Below are 25,626 nucleotides of genomic sequence, written 5' to 3'. Positions count from 1 at the left end.
AAGTTCCATTAACACTGCATGTGTCTCCACTTTTCATTTTCACCTTCACCTTCAGTGTCTCCTTTACAATAACTAGAACAGCCAAATAGTTGCTTTATGTTTTATTTCAGTTTTTCTGGGGTTACTGATAATATTTGCTCTGTTTTATGTTTGAGAATCACTGTAACTGTAAAGAGCATAATGTTAAAATGAAATACAATAAATTGATAAGTATGCTTTTAAATCATATGCTTTATTTTACTAAGGTACACTATGAATGGGTTTATGCCCAAGGGAAATACACAGAGAAAAAGACAGTTCTTGAAATTTAGAGTCATTTTGATTTACTGTAATGCTGGTCACTGTGCAGATCTACAGAGTTATTGAGACCGCAGATTATCTGGACTAATGGGACCTCATCATTGTACAGTAATCAGGTGTTGAAAAGTTGAGCAGCCTAGAATTGTCAGTGTTGAAGTTCCGAAAGATCAGTGAGAGAGAAATGATTATAGTATATCTACTAAGACACAGAATGGGTCGCCAAAAATCTAGTCAATGATTACAGAGCAGTTTTTCAGAAGAAGTATTTCTAGATGTGATTTAAGACAAATGATCATTTTAAAGGTCTCAGCTACAGGTCCAGATGCTACCACCATTCTTGATGACCCATAACTGCCCAAGGTCGTAGCTCACATGCTGGCATACTCCACTTATCACCATCTGAGTCCAGCCAGTTCCTGCAGGATTGATGTCAGTTATTCCATCCCTAAGAAAAGAGCACAGAGGTGATTCGGTTTGGCTTGCAGATCTAAAACTCTAGAGGACTGTCAGTTATTCATTATTCTACAGGGCAAGTAGCACCTTTTTATGGAAGATAGATTTAATTGCTCTTTACAGAAAATAGAAAGGATTGTATTTTCCTAAAAAGCCTGTGCCCCTTGCCAAATGCTCATAGTACATGGAAAACCAAAGCAATACACATATTGGTTAACAGAAATATAACTGGTTATATACATTTAAATACTAAAAGGAATGTCTGATAAACAGTATGCACACTAATAATATAACAAAACTCATTTCGGAGACACGTGCCCTATTCTTACAGCACAAGTACAGAAGGATTCACTCAACCTTCTAACACAGCAAGGTTTTGAAAGCTTCAAAAAGAACGATAATATTGATTTTCAGCCTGGTTGAAGAACAGTGAGCAGAAGAAGACTTACCTGCGGTACACATTTCCTTGAGGATTCACCCCATATACACTGCCATCAACACTCACTTCAATCATTGTCAAGATGCCTTGGATAGGCTGCCACTGTCCAGTGCCAGTGCAAATAGTAGGTGTCACTCCTTTCATTATATAAATCCTGTTGGCAGAATTGACACCCCAGCAGCTAATGGGGCCACAAGAGTAGTACTTGAGGGCTCCTGGCAGTAGTTCCCATGGAGCAGGTGATTGATTGCTTGTAATTCCCATGGCACCATTCCTCCCCATGCAGTAGACATTATTATTCATGTTGGCACCAGCAACAAACTGATCACCTCCTGCATCAATCTGCTTAAGCAAACCTGCAGTTAATGAGGAAAACATTAATACATTTCAAATAGGTTTTGTGACCTAAGCATAGCAAATATAAGCAAAGATCTGCCATCACAGTCTGCATTTGAATGTTCAAATCTTGAATGCCGAAACACTTGTTTCTTGCTTATAGAAAAGAGAAAGATAAACCTAATCTTGATGCACAATCATAGGATCAACACCAATTTAGATTTCAACTGTAGGAGGAAACTTGGACTACAAATGTAAATAAACGGGGACCGTGGAAATATCTAATTTGCAGTTTTCAAGTAATTGCATAGATATCCACTATTTGGAATGAATACTGTTGTTCATTACTGGATGGTCCCAGTGCTGGGGATTCACATTTGTAGAAGGATTTGTACTAATTCTAGCGTCATATTTGCTGGTTGTTGTAGGTACTTCATTTAGTTTTCCTGATCATTTTGAAATGCAACACATTTTAAGTTGTGTAATATTGGTTACATTAAGTTATGAAATATTGCACCTATAAGTGGATAGCAACCACTTACTGCCATTACTTCATTGTCTTCCTGACTTTGAAGGAATTGTAATCTTCCTTTTGAACAAAACCTTGAATTCCCAATCTCGTCTCCAATCATTTTCATATCTTTTCACATCCCTCATATCAATTATAAGATTAAATGTGGTGAGAAAAAAACACTGCCTCAGATACTCAGTCTCCACTCTAATGTTTTTACATCACTTATGTCAATTATGTGCTTAAATCTGACAAGAAAAAAATTCCTACCTGGAACAAGCACCCAATTTCCATTCACTATTTTGTAGATTTGGTTGGCACTGTTCACTCCCCATAGCCCAGCCGGGCCAACTGTGACATGCTTCAGAGCTCCTGGCAATTGCACCCAGGTGCCGCCAAAACGAATGTAGATGTTGTTATTGTTGTTTACACCAACCACCATACCCAGACCAGCATCAATCTGTTTCAGACTCCCAGGCACCTGCTGGCAATTCAGAGCTACAAATAAAATACAATATATTCCACATTAAGTTGGCATAGACTTGTACAAATCAAGATGTCAGAGATATGTGCTTTCTATGTAGTTTTGCCATTGTGTTTTATTTTTATTTCTTAACAGATGTTGTTTAAATGCATTATGCTTTTACTTTCTCCTTACTCAGCCCCACCATTGCTACATTTCCAAGATTAATCCAAAAGGTATCTGTTGTGGTGTGAAATTTTGCATACAAGTTAATAAATATTTTGCATGTCTTTATTTGTAACTTAGGCAAAGCAATATAATATTAGTATTATATTAGTGAGAAGCATTCATGTTTAACCCCTGGGACTAAGTCAGGATAGTGCATTTTACGACAGGGTTGGGGGAAGTGTCTTAAACAAGTCTGGCAAGTAATTCTCTGCAGGGCTCTCTCAGTCAAGGGAAAGCCAGATTGCTGAGCTGGCAAGCTTTACCTTAACAAATGGTTTTGGGGGCAGGTATGAAGGTCGTCTCTGCCCCATTAGTCTGAAGTATGGCTTTTTGGAACTGTCTTGTATCAGCAGCCTTTAAGTACCATGACTCCTTATTGGCTGTAGGGGTTGGACAGAAAATGTATAAATTTGCTTGCTTTACCCCCCTCTCTCTCTCTCAGCAACTGAAAAAGGAGCATCTCACGCCATGAACTGAAAAGGACAACACAATGACGAGCACAGCTAGACAGCCTGTTCTGAAGAAAGCTGACCAAAATGAGGACTTAAGTAGAGACATTTTAAGTAACTAACTTAAGTTTGTGTGCCGCCTGAAACTACACATCAGCATTTATCAGGTTGTATGGTTGCCAATATTCAAATGTACTTTGCATATTGTTATTATTTATGAATATTATTAATAATACATTATTTAAAGTGTGACTTAACTCCTGCTTGTCTTTTACTACACCTAATTGCCTGAGGTTATAAATTTAGATAGGAAGGTGTGCAGAAATTATATGGTACAATACCTTATAAACAGAGGTAAGTCTGTGAGATGTGAGGCATTTTGACAATGCCTAAATATTAATAATACAAAGGGGGAAAGTAGAGTAATATATTACTTTACCAAGACAAAAAAATATTAAAATTAAGATATTCATCCACTATCAAACCTCCTTCACAGAATTTAGGGGTGCAAGGAGCTTCAGACTCTCTTTGAGGTATCAGCAGAAATGTCATTATGGAAAGGTCACCAGTTGACCACAGTCACTTTTGTGGACACACCCACACTGATTGAGTTTAGAGTTGCCAGTCAATGTAATATTCAATTCTTTGTGATGTGACAAGAAAACACAAGGTGACATAGAAGGAACATACTCACTTCATTTGAATAGCTTCTCGATATCTTTAACACCAGTAGTGAAAATTACTTACCCACGCTGGAGCTGATGAAGAAAGCAATGAGGATCAGTAAACTCTTCATTCTTGCTTTGTTTTTCCTTGTGATTAACTCAGAGTCCCAGTGGCCCATTTTTATACGTAAACCTTCCCAAAGTTGACAAATAGCAGGGCGTCAAGCTATGCTGCTTCATGAGAACGGTAAACAAGAAAGATTAATTGAGTGGCAGTCCAGGGCAAAGTGTTCATTTTTGAAGTATTATCCAGAATATTAATTCTCTGTGTGACCCAAATTTAATCATGGGAATGATGGGAAATGGCACAGTTCTCAGGGAAATGTTTGCTAAATTGTAATTCTAGGCTTACCAAATATTTTGCTTGTCAGCACTTTAAATTATACAATTATTTGAACTGAAAAATATGGACCATTTCCATTTATTGTAAATTTCTTTTTGTAATCTATGATAGTCTTAAAAGCAATAACTAGTGTTCCCTTCAATAAAATTACAACAAATAAGTTCATCTTGGATTGTCAACCTCTCTGTCTTGGGTTGGCTTCCAACTTGTTCCTGGTTTCCACAACCCTGTATTGAAATGAAAAGGTTTAGAAAAAAAACTATGCCAACCTTAACCTGGTCAATCCAATGCAGAGCAATAGAGTCCAGAGTTCATTCCAACAGCAACAGGTGAAAAATGAAAATGATTTTGAAAGAGTGCCAGTCCAACATAGGGCACACTCAAAACAGGACATTAAGAGTCCCCAGCATTTTTTCAGTATTTCTGGCTTTATGTTTACAGATTTGGACTGGAATTACCATTACAAAGGTTAATAATTATATTGCAGTTTCAGTTTTTACTTTTTGTTGTGAGCTTTTACTACTTAACTGTTCACCAATCCTTCATTATATGTAATCTCTGCATACAAAAAAACTTAAGAGCACGCCATTGAAAAGTTTAAGCGGTCCACTAGTTCAGAATGGAGACAGGTAGTGATAGTTTGGGACTCAATCATTAGGGGCATTGAAGCTCAGGCATGCTCCAGAGACGGAGAGTCTCGAATGGTTTGTTGCCTTCTGGGTGCACAGGTGGAGGACCTCCGTTGAAGGGTGGATAGGCTCTTGGCCAGAGTGGGGGTGAATCCAGTTGTTATTGTCCATGATGGAACATAGGGGTAGTCTATCAGTTTTGCCATTCAAATTCAAAGAGTCAGTTGCCAAGCTGAGGAACAGAACTGACAAGGTAGTCTTCTCTGAAGTTCTGCCTGTGCCACACGCCAGTCCAAGTAAGACTGAGGAGATTAGAACGCTTAACACGTGGCTCAAATCTTGGTGCAAGGTCGAAGGGTGCATGTTTTAGGGCATCGGGACTCCTTTTGGAACAGATGGGACCTGTTCTGCCATGACGGGTTACTTCTGAAACTTGAAGGGCTCCAATGTATTGGGGAGGCATATGAGTAGGCTAGTCAAGGATTGTTTAATCTAGGGATTGGTGGGCAGGGAGTTTCGGACAGGCCAGGTTTAGATCTATGCATGGAGGTACAAACAATTGTGTAGAAATAAAAATGCACAGTAATATAATTTCTAAGCAAACATTTAAATGTAGAAGGAGTAATACATTAAAAAATAGTTTGCCTTAATGCTAGAAGTATCAAAAATAAGGTAAATGAGTTAGAGCTGTATGGAGCAGAGCATGATTATGATATTATAGCAATAAAGGAAACCTGGCTAAGTAATAAAGATAGGGATGAATGTAAAGTGCATCCAGAAAGTATTCACAGTGCATCACTTTTTCCACATTTTGTTATGTTACAGCCTTATTCCAAATTGGATTAAATTCATTTTTTTCTTCAGAATTCTACACACAACACCCCATAATGAGAACGTGAAAAAAAGCTTACTTGAGGTTTTTCCTAATGTATTAAAAATAAAAACCTGAGAAATCACATGTACATAAGTATTCACAGCCTTTGCCATGAAGCTCAAAATTGAGCTCAGGTGCATCCTGTTTCCCCTGATCATCCTTGAGATGTTTCTGCAGCTTAATTGGAGTCCACCTGTGGTAAATTTAGTTGATTGGACATTATTTGGAAAGGCACACACCTGTCTATAGAAGTCCCACAGTTGACATTTCATGTCAGAGCACAAACCAAGCATGAAGTCAAAGGAATTGTCTGTAGACCTCCGAGACAGGACTGTCTCGAGGCACAAATCTGGGGAAGGTTACAGAAAAAGTCTGCTTTTTTGAAGGTCCCAATGAGCACAGTGGCCTCCATCATACGTAAGTGGAAGAAGTTCGAAACCACCAGGACTCTTCCTAGAGCTGGCCGGCCATCTAAACTGAGCAATTGGGGGAGAAGGGCCTTAGTCAGGGAGGTGACCAAGAACCCGATGGTCACTCTGTCAGAGCTCCAAAGGTCCTCTGTGGAGAGAGGAAAACCTTCCAGAAGGACAACCATCTCTTCAGCAATCCACCAATCAGGCCTGTATGGTAGAGTGGCCAGACGGAAGCCACTCCTTGGTAAAAGGCACATGGCAGCCCGGCTGGAGTTTGCCAAAAGGCACCTGAATGACTCTCAGACCATGAGAAACAAAATTCTCTGGTCTGATGAGACAAAGATTGAACTCTTTGGTGTGAATGCCAGGCGTCACGTTTGGAGGAAACCAGGCACCGCTCATCACCAGGCCAATACCATCCCTACAGTGAAGCATGGTGGTGGCAGCATCATGCTGTGGGGATGTTTTCAGCAGCAGGAACTGGGAGACTAGTCAGGATAAAGGGAAAGATGACTGAAGCAATGTACAGAGACATCCTGGATGAAAACCTGCTCCAGAGCACTCTTGACCTCAGACTGAGGCGACGGTTCATCTCTCAGCAGGACAACGACCCTAAGCACACAGCCAAGATATCAAAGGAGTGGCTTCAGGACAACTCTTGAATGTTCTTGAGTGGCCCAGCCAGAGCCCTGACCTGAATCTGATTGAACATCTCTGGAGAGATATTAAAATAGCTGTGCACCGACGCTTCCCATCCAACCTGCTTGAGAGGTGCTGCAAAGAGGAGAGGACGAAACTGGCCAAGCATAGGTGTGCCAAGCTTGTGGCATCATATTTAAAAAGACTTGAGACTGTCAATGCTGCCAAGGGTGCATTGACAAAGTATTGAGCAAAGGCTGTGAATACTTATGTACATGTGATTTCTCAGTTTTTTTATTTTTAATAAATTTGCAAAAACCTCAAGTAAACTTTTTTCATGTTGTCATTATGGGGTGTGGTGTGTAGAATTCTGAGGAAAAAAATGAATTTAATCCATTTTGGAATAAGGCTGTAACATAACAAAATGTGGAAAAAGTGATGCGCTGTGAATACTTTCCGGATGCACTGTAATATAGAGGGATACACATTGTTTAGGAAGGATAGACAGAACAGAAAAGGAGGTAAAGTTGCTACAGTATTTATGCCAAACAGAATATAAATGCAAGTCCTCTTCAGTTGGATGATGAGCCCCATGTGGCTTCATCTGGAAAATATTAGGGAAAGAGGTCTTATAGACCACCCAATTCATACAGTAATTTCAACACACATCTTTTTAGTAATATTAAAAAGGCATGTTTACAGGGAGATATTATAGTCATGGGGGACTTTAATTATCCAGACATTAACTGATATAACTTTGCAGATGGAGGAGCACAAGAGCAAGAGTGTTTAGAAGTAATCAGTGACTGTTTTTTAACACAGTATGTTAAAGCACCAACACAGGGTGAATCTTGTCTGGATTTAGCATTTTGTAATAATCAAGACAGAATTAAGGATGTAGAAGTGATTGAACCACTAGGGTCAAGTGTCCATAATGTAATATAATTCTCAGTATTTTGTAAGAGTGCAGATGCAAAGACTAAAATTGTTAAGTTGAACTTTGATAGGGCAAATTTTGAGAAGATGCGACAAAGTCTAAGTAGGATACACTGGGATAAGCTTTTAGGTGTAGAGACAGTCGAGGAGCAGTGGAACAGGTTTAAAAATGTTTTACGTGTAATGCAGGACAGGTACATACCTAAATTTGGAATTCATAGGAAATTTAAAAAAAACTCCACAGTTGATTAATAAAGATTTAAAAAAGAAGTTGCAAAGGAAAAAAACTGTTTTATAAGGCATATAAGACTAATGAGTGCAAAGTGAATCGTAGAGCGTATGAGAACATGAGGGCAACCATTAAGAAGGATATCAGGGAGGCTAAAAGACAGTTGGAGAGGAATATAGCAGATAAGGCAAAAGAAGACCCTAAGAGATTCTTTCAGTATTTTAGAAGTAAAAGAAAAGAAAAGTTAAGGATGAGGTGAAGTGCATCAGAAAGTAGTAAAGGGGAATTAAAAGATATATAGATAGTGAAATAGCGGATGCCCTATACTTACATTTTTCTGAGGTGTTCACAAGTGAGCAAGTGGAGAACCTCCCAGAGGTAAACGGGACCACTAAGAAGGTACTAAGGGATTTGGAAATTGCAAAAGGAGAAGTACTGCTCAGATTAAATAGGATGAAATCAAACAAATCACCAGGATCAGATAATATTTATCCTCGTGTTCTTAAAGAGACTAGTGAGTACATATACAGTGGTGTGAAAAACTATTTGCCCCCTTCCTGATTTCTTATTCTTTTGCATGTTTGTCACACAAAATGTTTCTGATCATCAAATACATTTAACCATTAGTCAAATATAACACAAGTAAACACAAAATGCAGTTTTTAAATGATGGTTTTTATTATTTAGGGAGAAAAAATCCAAACCTACATGGCCCTGTGTGAAAAAGTAATTGCCCCCTGAACCTAATAACTGGTTGGGCCACCCTTAGCAGCAATAACTGCAATCAAGCGTTTGCTATAACTTGCAATGAGTCTTTTACAGCGCTCTGGAGGAATTTTGGCCCACTCATCTTTGCAGAATTGTTGTAATTCAGCTTTATTTGAGGGTTTTCTATCATGAACCGCCTTTTTAAGGTCATGCCATAGCATCTCAATTGGATTCAGGTCAGGACTTTGACTAGGCCACTCCAAAGTCTTCATTTTGTTTTTCTTCAGCCATTCAGAGGTAGATTTGCTGGTGTGTTTTGGGTCATTGTCCTGTTGCAGCACCCAAGATCACTTCAGCTTGAGTTGACGAACAGATGGCCGGACATTCTCCTTCAGGATTTTTTGGTAGACAGTAGAATTCATGGTTCCATCTATCACAGCAAGCCTTCCAGGTCCTGAAGCAGAAAAACAACGCCAGACCATCACACTACCACCACCATATTTTACTGTTGGTATGATGTTCTTTTTCTGAAATGCTGTGTTCCTTTTCGCCAGATGTAACGGGACATTTGCCTTCCAAAAGTTCAACTTTTGTCTCATCAGTCCACAAGGTATTTTCCCAAAAGTCTTGGCAATCATTGAGATGTTTCTTAGCAAAATTGAGACGAGCCCTAATGTTCTTTTGCTTAACAGTGGTTTGCGTCTTGGAAATCTGCCATGCAGGCCGTTTTTGCCCAGTCTCTTTCTTATGGTGGAGTCGTGAACACTGACCTTAATTGAGGCAAGTGAGGCCTACAGTTCTTTAGACGTTTTCCTGGGGTCTTTTGTGACCTCTCGGATGAGTCATCTCTGCGCTCCTGGGGTAATTTTGGTCGGCCAGCCACTCCTGGGAAGGTTCACCACTGTTCCATGTTTTTGCCATTTGTGGATAATGGCTCTCACTGTGGTTCGCTGGAGTCCCAAAGCTTTAGAAATGGCTTTATAACCTTTACCAGACTGATAGATCTCAATTACTTCTGTTCTCATTTGTTCCTGAATTTCTTCGGATCTTGGCATGATGTCTAGTTTTTGAGGTGCTTTTGGTCTACTTCTCTGTGTCAGGCAGCTCCTATTTAAGTGATTTCTTGATTGAAACAGGTGTGGCAGTAATCAGGCCTGGGGGTGGCTACGGAAATTGAACTCAGGTGTGATACACCACAGTTAGGTTATTTTTAACAAGGGGCAATTACTTTTCACACAGGGCCATGTAGGTTTGGATTTTTTTTCTCCCTAAATAATAAAAACCATCAATTAAAAACTGCATTTTGTGTTTACTTGTGTTATATTTGACTAATGGTTAAATGTGTTTGATGATCAGAAACATTTTGTGTGACAAACATGCAAAAGAATAAGAAATCAGGAAGGGAGCAAATAGTTTTTCACACCACTGTATAAACCCTTGATACATATTTTTAGGAAGTCACTGCACACTAGAGAGATTCTGAAGGACTGGAAAATGCCAAATATCATCCTGTTATATAAAAAGGGTGACAGGGCAACTATAGGCCAGTAAGCTTAACATGAATCAAAGGAAGATTAATGGAAGGAATTATTAAGAATAAGATTGAGCAACACATGGCAAGGACAGGAGTTATTCTGAACAGTCAGCATGGGTTCAGAAGAGGGAGGTCATGTTTTACTAACATGCTGGAATTCTATGAGGAGGCAACAAAAGGATACGATCAAAGTGGAGCTTATGATATTATTTATCTTGACTTTCAGAAAGCATTTGATAAGGTGTCACATGAGAGGTTGAGCATCAAACTGAAACAACTGGGAGTTCAGGGTGATGTTTTTAGATGGGTGTAAAATTGGCTCAGACACAGGAAGCAGAGAGTGATGGTGCGAGGAACCTCATCAGAACTGGTCGATGTTAAGAGTTGTGTCCCACAGGGGTCAGTGCTAGGGCCGCTGCTATTTTTAATATATAGAAATGATATAGGTAGGAATATAAGTAACAAGCTGATTAAGTTTGCAGATGATACCAAGATAGGTGGATTACCAAATAATTTGGAATCCGTTATATCATTACAGAAGAACTTGGATAGCATACAGGCTTGGGCAGATTTGTGGCAGATGTAATTTAACATCAGTAAATGTAAAGTATTACACTTAGGAAGTAATAATGTTAGGTTTGAATACACAATGGGTGGTCGGAAAATTGAGAGAACACCTTATGAGAAGGATTTAGAAGTCATAGTGGACTCTAAGCTATCGACTTCCTGACAGTGTTCAGAAGCCATTAAGAAGGCAAACAGAATGTTAGGTTATACAGTATAACACGAAGTCCAAGGAGGTTATGCTCAACCTTTATAATGCACTGGTGAGGCCTCATCTGGAGTACTGTGTGCAATTTTGGTCTTCAGGGTACAAAAAGGACATAGCAGCGCTAGAAAAGGTTCAGAGAAGAGTGACTAGGCTGATTCCAGGACTAAAGGGTTTGAATTATGAGGAAAGATTAAAAGAGTTGAGCCTTTACAGTTTAAGCAAAAGAAGATTAAGAGGTGACATGAGTGTTTAAAAATTATGAAGGGAATTAGTACAGTGGTTATAAACTGTTACTTTAAAATGAGTTCATCAAGAACACATGGACACAGTTGGAAATTTGTTAAGGGTAAATTTCGTACAAACATCAGGACGTTTTTCTTTACACAAAGAATGATAAACACTTGGAATAAGTTGCAAAGTAGTGTGGTAGACAATAAGATTTTAGGGACTTTCAAAAGTAGACTTGATGTTTTTTTGGAAGAAATAAGTGGATAACACTGGTGGGCTTTGTTGAGCTGAATAACCTGTTCTTGTCTAGATTGTTCTAATGTTCTAATAGATGAAGAGTCCACCACAAGCAGTTGTGTCTCAGGCGTTAACAGAGCTACATTTGGTGCTCTCGCTCTTTAAAAGTTTGTTGCTTGTTATTTTTACCCCTTTATTAGATGAAAATAATCACAAAGAAAGTGCACAAGAAGAGTTGCAGCCCATCACCATCTCTCAGCCTCTTGCCATCCAAATGAAGTTCAACTCTTCAGCTGGTAAGTAACCATTCTTTTAAATTGCCATATTTTATTTTACTAAGCGTTGCATTCATTTGTTATGTGTTTTCATTGTTTCTTTTTATCACAGCCCCTGTCCATTCCAGTGTAGAGGGAAACGTAATTAGTATCCAACACTAGACAGACATAACAGAGTCTACCAAATATTAAACAAGTAGGTAATTGGTGTTTTAGAAGTCTTATACAGAACTTGTGGTTGGACTGTAATACAAGGTTTTAAGAGAGTCATAGCCATCTTTGGGAAAACTGTTTTATGGATGAATATGCTGGGATGGATTATAATTGTTCCAAATGAAAATATCAGAATGTAGGGTTCTGTTACCCAAAGATTCATTGTTAGACACATTTTCAACAACAGATTAGGTGAAGATAGCAATGGTGAAGATGGGTTACATGAGGTCTTTAGATTTTTATAACAACAGAGTGGGTAGGCAGAAACAGTGTGTCATGACATTCTGTCTTTGCCGCTGGCTAAAGCTTCAAACTGCAGTAGCGAATCATGTAGTTCTCTAAAGGCATTTTCATTCCTAGTTCAACTGGACCAGTTTTGTCCATAAAAGTCTGGGATGTGGACACATCAATAATAATCCCTAGTGTGGACCAAAACAACAGCACTGTACCCCTTAGGAAAAAGTGGTCTTAGTGCACTACCAGTAAATCCCCAGAATGGTTTGCTTGAGGTTTAAATGTGACGCAGCATGGGATCAGTTTAATTACTTGAAATGCTATGCATTTCATTTTCTGTACTGTGGCAGCTACGCTGAGCGTCTGCTGCCAGTAATTGGGGAATGTCCTTCGTAGTATAATTAGTCAAGAATTAGCATTAAGCATAAAAAAAATAAAAAGATGAAAAAAAAATAATACTCACACAGGTACAAATATAACACTGTGATATCCTCCAGAAAGACAAATGATGAAGGGACCAGCAAATTACTTTACTTTATAATAACACAGCTTCATTCACCAAACAAAATCCAACCACCCTGGAAGTCCCTCAAGAGCATTCAAAAACTATAAACTAACAAATCCCCCCAAATAATAATGAACAAATATTATGATCTTTTATTACACGTACAATTGATTGCCCCCTAGTGACAACTCTTTACAGTCCTCCTTAATAATACTAAAAACACCATTTGCATAAAACAACTCACACCATTACTCAGCAGTTGAGTTAATGCCTCTCGCATGCACGATTAGGCAAGCAGTTGACCATGTTTGAAAAAAAATAAAAGATTGGAGTAAAATTACTTTTAATCATGTTGATCAGAACAAATAAGCTGGCAAGAAATGAGCAGCAGTGGTTTATAAAACCACCGATCAAACATCCTAATCTTACACCATTAATACACCATGCGTGCATGTGACGTGTCCTCTCAATGCACACAGTAACATTGACACTGTCTACTATCATATCAGTGTAGAACATCAACAGAGCTTGTTTTTTGTGGTACCTTCAGCTATTTGAAAAGTGTCCTTCAGCGCATAAACGTAGTAGTGCATAATTTTCAAGTAGTCTTCCATTTAATAACTTTGGAAAATACAGTGGTGCGCAAATATCCGCCATATTTTTTCCTTGGGACAAAATTTTTCTGCCCAGTGAAAGAAGTCCGCAGCACACCCGTGGGAAGTTTATTGATATACTAGCAGAATTCCCGCGCTTCGCAGCAGAGAAGTAATGTGTTAAAGAAGTTATGAAAAAGAAAAGGAAAAATTTTAAAAATAACGTAACATGATTGTTAATGTAATTGTTTTGTCATTGATATGAGTGTTGTTGTCATATCTTTATATCTATATCTATATCTATATGTATTGTAACAAATGGAGCAGGAGACAGCAAAGAGGTTTGGGGTTCTCCGGCCCCGTATATTGTCGCGAATCCGTAGCAACAATGAAAACAAAAACAGGTCAAAATTATAAAGCATTTAAGCGTTCATAAGCGTGACGCCAACCGTGGCGTCCGCGGCCATTTTATAAGGGAGGAGCCGGAAGTGCAGGGATGCTGGGAAGGACCGTGAGGGAGGACGGGAAGGATGACGTCATCGCAAGATGGCGGAGGAAGGGCGGAAGTGCCGTACTGCGGTCAGCCTTCAGCTATGGCGGAGGGAGGTCTTTTTTCCTATGAGGAAGCAGAGGGAGAAAGTTAGTACCCCGCCATTCCCTGCCGGCGAACACGTTCCTAGGTGCGCTCGAATCCGTCCGCGGCCTCCTACTCGCGCGTGCGTGACAGTATATATGTATATCTATATCTACTGTATATATATACAGCAAAATACCCGCGCTTCGCATTGGAGAAGTAGTGTATTAAAGAAGTAATGAAAAAGAAAAGGAAACATTTTGAAAATAACGTAACATAATTGTCAATGTAATTGTTTTGTCATTGTCATGAGTGTTGCTGGCATATATATATATATATATATATATATATATATATATATATATATATATATATATATACACACACACACACACACATATAAACATATATATACACATCATATATATATATATACATATACATATACATACATATATACATATATACACACATACATATATATATATACAAATCTACATATATATATTATGGGTGGGACTGGATTAAAAAAATTAATCTAATTAATTAGAGGCTGTGTAATAATTAATCTTGATTAATCGTATGTAATCACACATGAAAATTTGGCCCAAATCGCAATTTTTTTTTTTTAATTTAAAAGGGTTTTAGTGGGCTTACAGAATCAAATAATAGACATGGACATGAATATTGTAAACTCAAGCTCTTTTAATTTCTGAAAAAAAAATGCTTTTAAACTGCATTTCAATTCAAAACAGAAACAAAAATATCATCCCTGGCTAAAATTGGGCAGACTTAAAAATAAAGTGGTATTTGAATTACTTTAAGTACATTTTCAGAATGGTATTGTCTTTAAATAATAATAACCAAAATTTCAACATAATGTGCAGTTTTTCTTCTTAAGAAATAAGTCAGAAACATAAAAGGTAATTTGACCAGCTTCACCTTTAAACTTAGCCAAAATTATTTTGTACATTAGGCTAAAACAGTGTGATCATTGAACATTTTGTAATTAGATGTAATTAGAATTACTAACGGTCACGGAAGTCCAATGATCCCCAGTAAGAGCCACAAAGTCCGCTTTCTGTAATGCATCTAATTTTGCTTGCTTTTCAGTGTGCACAAAACCATGCTTTTATCAAGGCTTCGCTCGGGTAGTCTTTTGAAATGAAATTTTCCTCCGATCAGTCGTAGGAACGCGCTTTATTCCAACTCTAACATTTTTGTAGCTCTAATGTGTGCATCAATGTAATCGATGTACCAGGAAGTCATGCATTGACAAAAGTTCCCCTTTGCTTGGAATTGAAAGTGTGATTAAATGCGTTATTTTTTTAACACGTTATGGAGTACATGCATCGAAGCTTCTCAGCTGTGCTTGTGCTAAGAAAAGGAGACATTTTAAAAATAATGTAACATGATTCTGCGTTAACCGCATATTTTTTCATACGTCTCAAACCAAGGGGATGCGAGGGTAAAATGAATCAAAAAGCGCATGTACATACTCAGTGCATCCTCTTTCGGGAATCGAACCTTGGATGTCAGCGTTAGAGGCGAAGCCTGTACAATCGCACCACTTCGTGTGGCTTGACTATTTGATCGTATATAGATCGGGGTATATATACATATACATATATATATATATTCCCGCGTATCGCAGCGGAGAAGTAGTGTGTTAAAGAAGTTATGAAAAAGAAAAGGGAACATTTTAAAAATAACGTAACATGATTGTCAATATACAGTAATTGTTTTGTGAGTGTTATTGAGTGTTGCTATCATCAAGGATTTGATTATCATTATTTCTTTCAATCAGGGTCGTATTTGTATGATGTGTTGTGTTCAAGTTACATTCCGTGTTTGTCAATCGTTGTAAAGATAACAGGTTTCATTCATTGATTCGTTTCTTACTGCATCAATAAACAGCTCGTCTTCCTCTTTATCTGAGACGTGACACACTGCATGCACAGGTTTTTTTTTACACTGTCTTCCTTTAGCGGGACATTGACTTTTTCAACCATGTGCTTTGTTTCCGCAGTAGCTGGATTTATGAATATGCTTGTATGTATCAGACGCTTCATATTTTTTTGCTGCCTTCTCAATTGTGTAATTCGGTTTTTGTTCAGCACTCTTTGGAACTGTTGCTTTTTGTCTGTGCACTGCATCAGTTCACGTGAGCCGCTTGGTGTTCATGCATCGAAGGTTCACAGCTGTGCTGGTGCCATCTCGTGTGATGTCCACGGCTGTATGTAATGTTAGCTAAGACCCCGCACTTAAAAGTTTCTCTCGCAGTTTCGCTGAGTTTGTGCCAAACACCACCCTGACCATCTCATCTTCCTCTCCATAAGCACAGTCCTTCACCCGTGAATATTTAGCGGCAGTGTTTCTATTGGATTGCCGCTGACGAATGGCCTTATATGGGCAGGCACTAAATTACAAACGCCAGCGGCAGCCTGTCTATGAACTTAATTTAAAGTGTAGGTTTACATCGTGCTTTGTTTCCGAAGTAGCAGCACTCATGAATATGGTTATATATGTCACTCGCTCGCTTCTTATTGTTTCGCTGCCTTCTCGATTATATAATGCATGTTTTCTTCAGCTCGTTTTTGAGCTCTTCCTGGTTTTCTACGTACTGCGTTGATAGTCAGTTCACGTGATTACGTGGGAGGCGTGATGATGTCACACGATACTCCGCCCCCCACGACCATCCAGCTCAACTCCATTACAGTATATGGAGATAAATAGCTTCCAGTTATGACCATTACACATAGAATTTCGAAATGAAACCTGCCCAACTTTTGTAAGTAAGCTATAAGGAATGAGCCTGCCAAATTTCAGCCTTCTACCTACACGGAAACTTGGAGAATTAGTGATGAGTCAGTGAGTGAGTGAGTGAGTCAGTCAGTGAGTGAGTGAGTCAGTGAGGGCTTTGCCTTTTATTGGTATAGATTTATTTTACTTGAAAGCTTACAGTGTGAAATGAAACCAAACTAACTAATTTAATAAACTTGCAAAATGCCTCCTGATTCGGAACAAGGCAAATGAACTAGGAATGTGAAAATGTCCTAAATACCATAAATTTGCCTACATTTAGCTAAGATGATGAGGTCAAATTTGTGGACCAGCAGTCTGAATTAAACATATCCAAAGTTTTCTTTGAACTTTTTGATTTAAACATTAGGGTTAAGAGAAAACACAAAAATGTAGTTTGTGAGAACTCCTTGCCATTTGTCTCATACAACCAGCATACATGAATGCATTAGCAAGGCACATCTTAAATTTTAAATGCTGTAAGAGCCTGGCGGTTTACTTAAATTAATGAGGAGGTTAACATGCCTTTCACGTGTGTAGTTTCATTCACTGACAATTTACCAGGAAGAGCTTCAATATGAGTAAACATAATTGGAAATGTTGGCAAAGCTGATCCAGATGCTATAATGGGCTGCAAGTCTGAAAAGGAAAAATCGGCCTGAAATGCTGCAAAGATTAACCTGGCAGTGTTTCTAAATGTATATGTTTAGGGCCTTTAAAGGTCATCATCTTCCTCATTTTCTGTGTGTGCCTGGTCATTGACTTCAGATGGCAACTTTCTCAAAGTTAATCTGAGCATTTTGTAGCTAAGCATTTTGGTCAGTTTTGAATTAGGTGACATGACAAAAGGGGAAATGTGAATGTGAGATGCACAAGGAGGAGTAAATACATAGGAGGCACAGTGGGAGAGTCACCATTAAAGATCAGAATGGTGCCTTGAAAATTATAGCATAGTCTGAGAAGCAGGCTTTAAAGAAATGCAGTATACAAAAGGAGAATAAACATGGGTGAAGAACTGTTAATAAAGGTGTAGGACTCTGAAAGAGTCAACTTTAACAATGGATAGTATAAAACCCTAGAAATAATCTGAAAAGCAGGCTTTATGAAAATGTGCACAAGAAAAGGAGCTACCTTGGATAGCTCAAAACTCGGATAAAATAAATGGAGCTGCAGTGGAGATGCTGTGCAGAGAAAGTGGAGGCTGACACAGAGAGAGATCAGCTGATGTGACCAGGAAAACACGCCGCTCAGAGTGCTCAGAGACAGGCTCTATGTGGCAGATTAGTGGAGCTTTTCATTTCCCTAACACCGCAACGCATTTGCCTCTGCAGAAATCTGCACCCCAGAACTCCGATCACAATGGACAAGCAACTGCCTCATCTTGATTAAAGATATGCATGTGTCATGCCCCATAGAGCCCCAGGTTTCTTTTCTGTTTCTAATAAACCATTAAGACATCCATTGTTAAGACTGTCGCTATAATTTGCAAAATAGACATTGAAGTACGTGCTACAAAGCAGCACTAGAAAATGTCTCCATGTGACAAGAAATGAGTGATTTTGTTTTCTAGAGATCTTTATTTAAATACTAAATGAAAGGTAAATGACAGGTAGAGTTGTGAATTAATGCATGAAGAAACTTACAGACTAGAAATAAACACTTTTCTCTTGTATCCATGGAATTAACTATCACTGTCTATCACTAATAATGGTACTGGAGAGTGATGTTCCATATTGGTTAGCACAGGCTTGTAAAAATTTCACTGTACTCTGTTAATATGACAATAATGACCTACAAACCTATAAACTCATGCACAGGTCTATTAATGCAAAATTGAACTGGCCAGCTTGAAGAATGCGACGACTTTGAAAATTGGTTTAAGAATGAAGAAATGAAAGGTGTTGTCCATGTCTAAAGGCTCTGCCACATTTATCCAGCTATTACAGTGATTTCTGGTCACAGACTTCATTCACATAATCTTAGTGAGCTGGAGGCAGCAGTGGAGTGCTCCCATGACCTCCGGTTGCGTTGCACTTTCCAAAGACAAGTAGGCCAGTTGGTAACTTCAAACTATTCTGAGTAATTTTGTTCATGAATGCAGTTAGCTTTGGGTTGCTGTGCCATTTTGAACCAGTGCCCAGCTGTGATAGGGTAAAATCAACCCCTTACAGGTTGGAAAAAATGGATTGAACAGATTTAGGTAGTAGATGAATGGGCAGATACCTCAAAATGAAAGTGAGTCAGGGTGCATGCTGTGACATTGTTCAGCACTAATAATTTACAGCTTCAGGAATACGAGTTCAGTTGTTCAATTCCTGGTCTGGCTACTGTCTATGTAGAATATGCATGATCTCCAGTGTTGATTGGCAAAATTTAACAGAATTTTATTGCTGTGAATATGCTTTGTTCACCGGTGTCATGATTTAGGGTAAAGATTGAGGTTTTGTAGCCTTTTCCTGTTAAGGAAACCATTTTGTGTACTGTTGTCAGGGTCATGTGCCATGTTTCTGGGGTGTGGTTTCTGGGGTTATGATATTGAGTTCATTAGCACACGACATGAAAGGTCAGCCTTTTGCTCTCGGCCTCATCCAATCTGCACATAAAAACTTTGTTTACATTTTAACTTCTCGTGTGATTACGTTTCAAGTCTTGTCTGGTTTTCAACTTATTGCCTGTTATTTGACTGTGAATTTTGTATCTCCTCTGAGTTTTGGTTGCTTCGGTTTATTTTTTAATTTTCATTTGTTTTGCATTTTGCTTGTATCTCAAGAAACTAGTTATCTGTTTTGTCTGCCAAGACAGGACAGCCTGTGACTTTGTTCACTGAATATTTTCCTAAAATTCATTCTGTAGCTGGCTTCAGATAGACATTTTTTTTCCCAGTGCCCCATGATGCCTTGTGAGGCCAGCATGACATCACAGAGCTGTAGCAGACATGTGCACAACTTTTATGCAGGTGTACTGATTGTTTACCTATCTGTGACTGGCCGCTGGGTCCCATGCCCGGCCTGGGCGCCCCTTCAACACTGGATCCAGGGGAGCAACTATGGGATGCACTCTACGTTTCCCGGAATGCTTGGTGGCAGCCCTCCTGGGTTACTTCGAGACCACAGGTGTGGGACTTCAGAACTCAGACCTGTTGGGCTCCATGGCCACCACACGGAGGAGCTGCATGACTTAACGAGCATGTAGGCTGGAAAAAAGCCACACCCAGAACTGCAGCCTAATTAGGCCAATTACCACCTGGAGCACTTCCGGGAGGGCTACAAAAAGAGCCTGCAGCCACTACTCAGGAGCCAGAATCTGGAGGAAGAGGACGAGGTTGACCTGAGAGGAGTGGTGAGTGGTGCTGCCAGAAGGGTGTATTTGTGGAGTTAAGTGCTTGTGGGACTATGTATTGCCTGTGGGGTTCATGGGGAAGACGTGTCCCACAGGTGAAGAAAAATAAAAGTGCTTGTTTAACTCGTGCCTCCCGTGTCCAATCTGTGTCGGGTCCGGAGTAATATAGCGCCTTTCTTACAACAGATTTGTGATGTTGTGACCTGATCAAACAGGTCTGTATCTGCATGCATTTACAAAAAAGATCAAACCTGCAGAATTTTATTTGAATGGTACATTAGCTGACCATAATGAGAATATGAGTATTGCTACTGGCTATAGAACACTGATCTCTGTGCACTGGTTTAGTCTCTCTTCACGCTTCTGAAGTCAAAATGAGACCCTGTGAAAAAAAAAAATAATAATGAAAGACTAATTACTATTTACAATGTGTTTTAATCTTCTTGATGGGAAAAAAAGTGCAAAGTATCGGCACAAATAGATGGGAAACAAAAATAAAGCTACAGCTGCACCCAGAGCTGCAACTTCAAACAAAGGAATGAGTCAGTCCGACACCAAAGCTTTGAGGCACAACCAATTTGTGTCCTAAGATTGGAACACTATGAGCATAATGATATATTTTTTTATTTATTGCTAATATGTGGCCATTTGTTATATTTTGTTTGTGGCTATCATTCTTTCCGCTTCTTTCGTGGTGTCAAAGGGGTTAGTACTGCTTCCTCACAATTCAGGTCACAGTTTTGGCCACAGTAATTGGTCTAGCATAGTTGGCAGATGCTTTCTTAGCTCTCAGGTGCACATAAAAGACCACTGCACCATTATAGTCCACTCTAAGCTAGTTCAGGTTCTGCTTCCCTAACTTTCCTTAATTCAATGCACTTACCCAAACATTTTAATGGCAAAGCAAACTCCACTGGATTTTCTCATCACTAATTTTTACATTTCTGCATGGGTTTTCTCAGGGATATCTGTTATCCCTGGCATAGGCAGTTGCATTAACTGCTGTCCCAACTATGAGTGAGTATTAGGGCACCCTACAATTTTTTTGTCTAGTGTCCCATCCAGGCATGTTTTTTTTCACATAAAATGCCACTAATGAAGGCCTTTTCTACTAAACCAAATGTGCGAAGTAGATGAACAAATGGATAGATTTAAACGAAGTAGGGGTCAAATCAGAAAGTAATGCCTAGTCACTTACAGGGAAACCAATGATAAACAAGAAGGCCTCTTTCCATTTGTTAAATCTCATTTTTGTTAAAAGCTTAGATTAAAACAGATGTGAAATGGTTTATATAATCGCTTACACCAGGGAATACATACTGTAACCACAAGGGGGTGCCACCGAGCTCCCAACCACAGACAAAATATTACATAACACAATTCTGGGTTCAAATAAACAATTGTTATTTTTTTTTACCAACACTTTTCTAATTAAATAATAGCCAAATGCACAAATATACGCAGATTTCTTCTCCTTCTGTCCTCCTCTTGCGTGTTGCCTGCTGCTATTTGACTCTTTCTCACTGAAGAGATGCTGGCAGTCTTATTTTAAACCAAACCCGAGAATGCTTCTGGTGTCACAACAGTGGTCATCCTAGGCACGTCTGAGTCATACAGAATGTCATTTTTAGTTAATGTATAACCTTTTACATATTAGTACAATATATGCTTAAATGAAGTTGTAACAATGAATTAATAAAACATATAGAAAAGGACTGAAGGTAACTAAAGGGTTAACTAAACATTCAGTTTGAAGTTTCATCAACACTGCATGTGTCTCCACTTTTCATTTTCACCTTCACCTTCAGTGTCTCCTTTACAATAACTTGAGCTGCCATATAGTTGCTTTATGTTTTATTACAGTTTTTCTGTGGTTACTGATAATATCTGCACTGTTTTATTTCTGAGTGTCTCTGTAACTGTGAAGCGCATAATGTAAAAATATAGTACAATAATTTGATAACATGATAAAAGCTTGTTTTCAAATAATATATTTTATTTAATTAAAGTACACTATGAATGGGAAATACACAGAGAAAAAGACAGTTCTTGAAATTCAGAGTCATTTTGATTTACTGTACTGCAGATTATCTGGACTAATGGGACCTCATCATTGTACAGTAATCAGGTGTTGAAAAGCTGAACAGCCTAGAACTAGAAGTTCTGAAAAATCAGTGAGAGAGAAATGATTATAGTATATCTACTAAAGCACAGTATGGGTCCTCTACAATTAAGAAAAAACTCATTCTATATTTTATATCTATTAGGCAACAGTTTGGTTGTGGCTGATCTACTTAGTGATTACAGTGCTGTTTTTCAGAAAGATTATTTCTAGATGTGACTTAAGACAAATGATCATTTGAAAGGTTTCAGCTACAGGTCCAGATGCTACCATCAATCTTGATGACCCATAACTGCCCAAGGTCGTAGCTCACATGCTGGCATACTCCACTTATCACCATCTGAGTCCAGCCAGTTCCTGCAGGATTGCTGGCAGTTATTCCATCCCTACGAAAAGAGCACAAAGGTGATTCGGTTTGGACTGCAGTTCTTAAATTCTAGAGGACAGTCAGTTATTCATTATTCTACAGGGTATGTTGCACCTTTTATGGAAGATAGATTTAATTGCTCTGTACAGAAAATGGAAAGAATTGTATTTCCCTAGAAACCTGTGCCCCTTGCCAAATGCTCATAACCCCTGGAAAACCAAAGCAATACACATATTGGTTAACAGAAATATAAATATAGTTACATAAATTTAAATACTAAAAGGCACGTCTGTTAAACAGTAAGCACACTAAAATATGACAAAACTCATTTTAGAGACACCTGCCCAAATCTAACAGCACAAGTACAGTAGGATTCACTCAACTCACTAAAACAGCAATCTTTTGAATGCTTGATAAAGAACAATAATATTGATTTTCAGCCTCTTTGAAAAACACTGAGCAGAAGAAGACTTACCTGCGGTACACATTTCCTTGAGAATTCACACCATATACACTGCCGTCAACACTCACTTCAATCATTGTCAAGAAGCCTGAGATATGCTGCCACTGCCCAGTGCCAGTGCAAGCAGTGGGTGTCACTCTTCTCATTATAAAAATCTCGTTGGCAGTATTGACACCCCAGCAACTAATGGGGCCACAAGAGTAGTACATGAGGTGTCTTGGCAGGTGTTGCCATGGAGCAGGTGATTGATTGCTTGTAATTCCCATGGCGCCATTCCTCCCCATGCAGTAGACATTATCATTCATGGTGACACCAGCAACAAACTGATCACCTCCTGCATCAATCTGCTGCAGCCAACCTGCAGTTAATGAGGAAAACATTAACACATTTCAAATAGTTTTTGTGACCTAAACGTGGCAAATATAAGCAAAGATCTGCCATCACAGTCTGCATTCTTATATTCAAGTCATGAATGAAGGGGCACTTGTTTCTTGCTTTTAGAAAAGGTAAAGATGAACCCAACGTGATGAGCCTAAATTTTAGATTTAAGTGTGGCCACACTGCCATTCATTCTCATATGTTTGAGACTAAGCCATTCATTCTGCCCTAGAGTGGCTTCTCAACTTCATGGTCCTTGGACTCTCAGTATCTGATCTTAGCACAAATCACTGAATGGATGTCGATTTAGATTATGGCTTTAAAAGAAGATTAAGGGCCCATTGGAATCCACTGCAAATAAAACAGAGGGACTGTGGAAATTTCTAATTTGAAGAATTCAAATGATTGTACACATGTCCTCAGTGCGTCTGCTATTTTGAATAAATACTGTCTTTCATTACTGAATGGTCCCAGTGTTAGGGACACACATTTGTAGATGGATCTGCACTATTTCATCTCTAGCATCTCATCTTCTAGTTCTTGTAGGCACATTATGTTGCTTGCTTGGTTTTCTTGAAATGCCATGCAGTTTATCTTGTGTAACATTGGGAAACATTCAGTTGTGAAGTATTGCTACTATGGCTAGACTCCATCCAAATACTGTCTTCATTTTCTTCCTTTCTTTGAGGTAATTTTAATCTTTCTTCCTGATAAAACCTCAGATACTCAGTCTCCACTGTAATGTTTTTACATCCCTTATTTCAATTATGTGCTAAAATCTGACAAAAAAAAAATGCCTACCTGGAACATGCACCCAATTTCCGTTCACCATTTTGTAGATTTCGTTTGCACTGTTCACTCCCCACAGCCCAGCCGGACCAACTGTGACATGCTGTAGCGCTCCTGGCAATTGCACCCAGGTGCCACCAAAAAGAATGTAGATGTTGTCATTGCTGTTTACACCAACCAACATACCCAGACCAGCATCAATCTGTTCCAGACTCCCAGCTACCTGCTGGCAATTCAGAGCTACAAACAAAGTACAATATATTCCACATTAAGTTGGCATAGACTTGTGCAAATGAAAGTGTCAAACATGTGTGCTTTTTTTTGTAGTTTTGTCTTTGTGTCTCATTTCTTCACCTCAACAGATGTCTTTCAAACGTGTCATACTTTTTGCTTTATCTTTACTTACTTTTGGAAAGGTCACCAGTTGACCACAGTCACGTTTGTGCACACACCCACGCTGATTCAGTTCAGAGTTTCCAGTCAATGTAATATTCAAGTCTTTGTGATGTGGCAAGAAAACCCAAGGTGGCATAGAAGTAACGTACACACTTCATATGAATAGCTTCTCGATATCTTTAACACCAGTAGTGAAAAGTACTTACCCACGCTGGAGCTGATGAAGAATGCAATGAGGATCGATATCTTTAACACCAGTAGTGAAAAGTACTTACCCACGCTGGAGCTGATGAAGAATGCAATGAGGATCAATAGACTCTTCATTCTTCCTTTGTCTTTTCTTGTGATTAAATCAGAGCTCCTGTGGCCTGTTTTTATATGGGAGCTTTATCAAAGTTAACCAATATCAGGGCGTCAAGCTATGCTGCTTCCTGATGACAGTAAAGTATAATGATAAATTGAGAGACAGTCAAGGGCAAAGTGTTCATTTTTTAAGTATTATCCAGAATGTTAATTTACTTTGTGACCCAAAGTTAATCATGGAAATGGTACGAGACGGTATATTGTAAACAGTTCTCAGGGAAATGTTTGCTAACTTCTAATGTGAGAATTACCAAATATTTTACTTATCAGCACTGTGAGAAATACATTATTTCTAACTGAATAGAATTAACCATTTTAATTTTATTATGAGTTGCTTTTTATAATCTCTGATGTCCTTAAAAGATTCAAGTAATAACCAGTGTTCTCTTTAATAAAATTAGAGCACATAAGTGACTATTGGATTGACTACCTCTCTGTCCTGTGTTGGCTTCCACCCTGCGCCAGGCTTCTGTGATCATGAATTGGAATGTAAAGGTTCAGAAAAAAAAATTATACCAACCTTAACCTGATCAATCCAATTCAAAATCATAAAGTCCAAAATTCATTCCAAAAGCATCAGGTAAAAACAGAAATGATCAGGAAGGTCAAATTCACAACAGTATTAAGAGACACCAGCATCTTTGTTTTGTATTGCTGCCTTTAAATTTATAGATTTGTGCTGGAATTACCATTGCAAATCTATTAACTACTGCGGTGGGTTGGCACCCTGCCCGGGATTGGTTCCTGCCTTGTGCCCTGTGTTGGCT

General features: G+C 38.7%; 2 protein-coding genes across 2 annotated transcripts; both read right to left on the bottom strand.

Moving 5' to 3' along the window:
- Nucleotides 1–213: 213 nt before the first annotated feature.
- On the bottom strand, nt 214–4,007 carry LOC120541793 (fish-egg lectin-like). The gene is made up of 4 exons (XM_039773725.1): nt 3,927–4,007; nt 2,310–2,537; nt 1,203–1,548; nt 214–745 (listed from the first exon to the last, which is right to left on the bottom strand). Exons 1-4 carry the CDS (start codon nt 3,973–3,975, stop codon nt 607–609), a joined length of 762 nt encoding a protein of 253 aa, XP_039629659.1. The 5' UTR covers nt 3,976–4,007; the 3' UTR covers nt 214–606.
- Nucleotides 4,008–21,972: 17,965 nt separating this feature from the next.
- LOC120540536 (fish-egg lectin-like) lies at nt 21,973–24,820 on the bottom strand. Its single transcript, XM_039771375.1, has 4 exons — nt 24,772–24,820; nt 24,113–24,340; nt 22,946–23,291; nt 21,973–22,489 (listed from the first exon to the last, which is right to left on the bottom strand). The coding sequence occupies exons 1-4, from the start codon at nt 24,818–24,820 to the stop codon at nt 22,351–22,353; spliced, it is 762 nt and encodes a 253-aa protein (XP_039627309.1). The 3' UTR covers nt 21,973–22,350.
- Nucleotides 24,821–25,626: the final 806 nt, after the last annotated feature.

The sequence above is a fragment of the Polypterus senegalus genome, chromosome 12, assembly GCF_016835505.1.
Source record: "Polypterus senegalus isolate Bchr_013 chromosome 12, ASM1683550v1, whole genome shotgun sequence".
NCBI classification, from domain to species: Eukaryota; Metazoa; Chordata; class Cladistia; order Polypteriformes; family Polypteridae; genus Polypterus; species Polypterus senegalus.
Note: the sequence above shows the minus strand (reverse complement) of the source record. Positions and strands in the feature narration are given on the sequence as shown.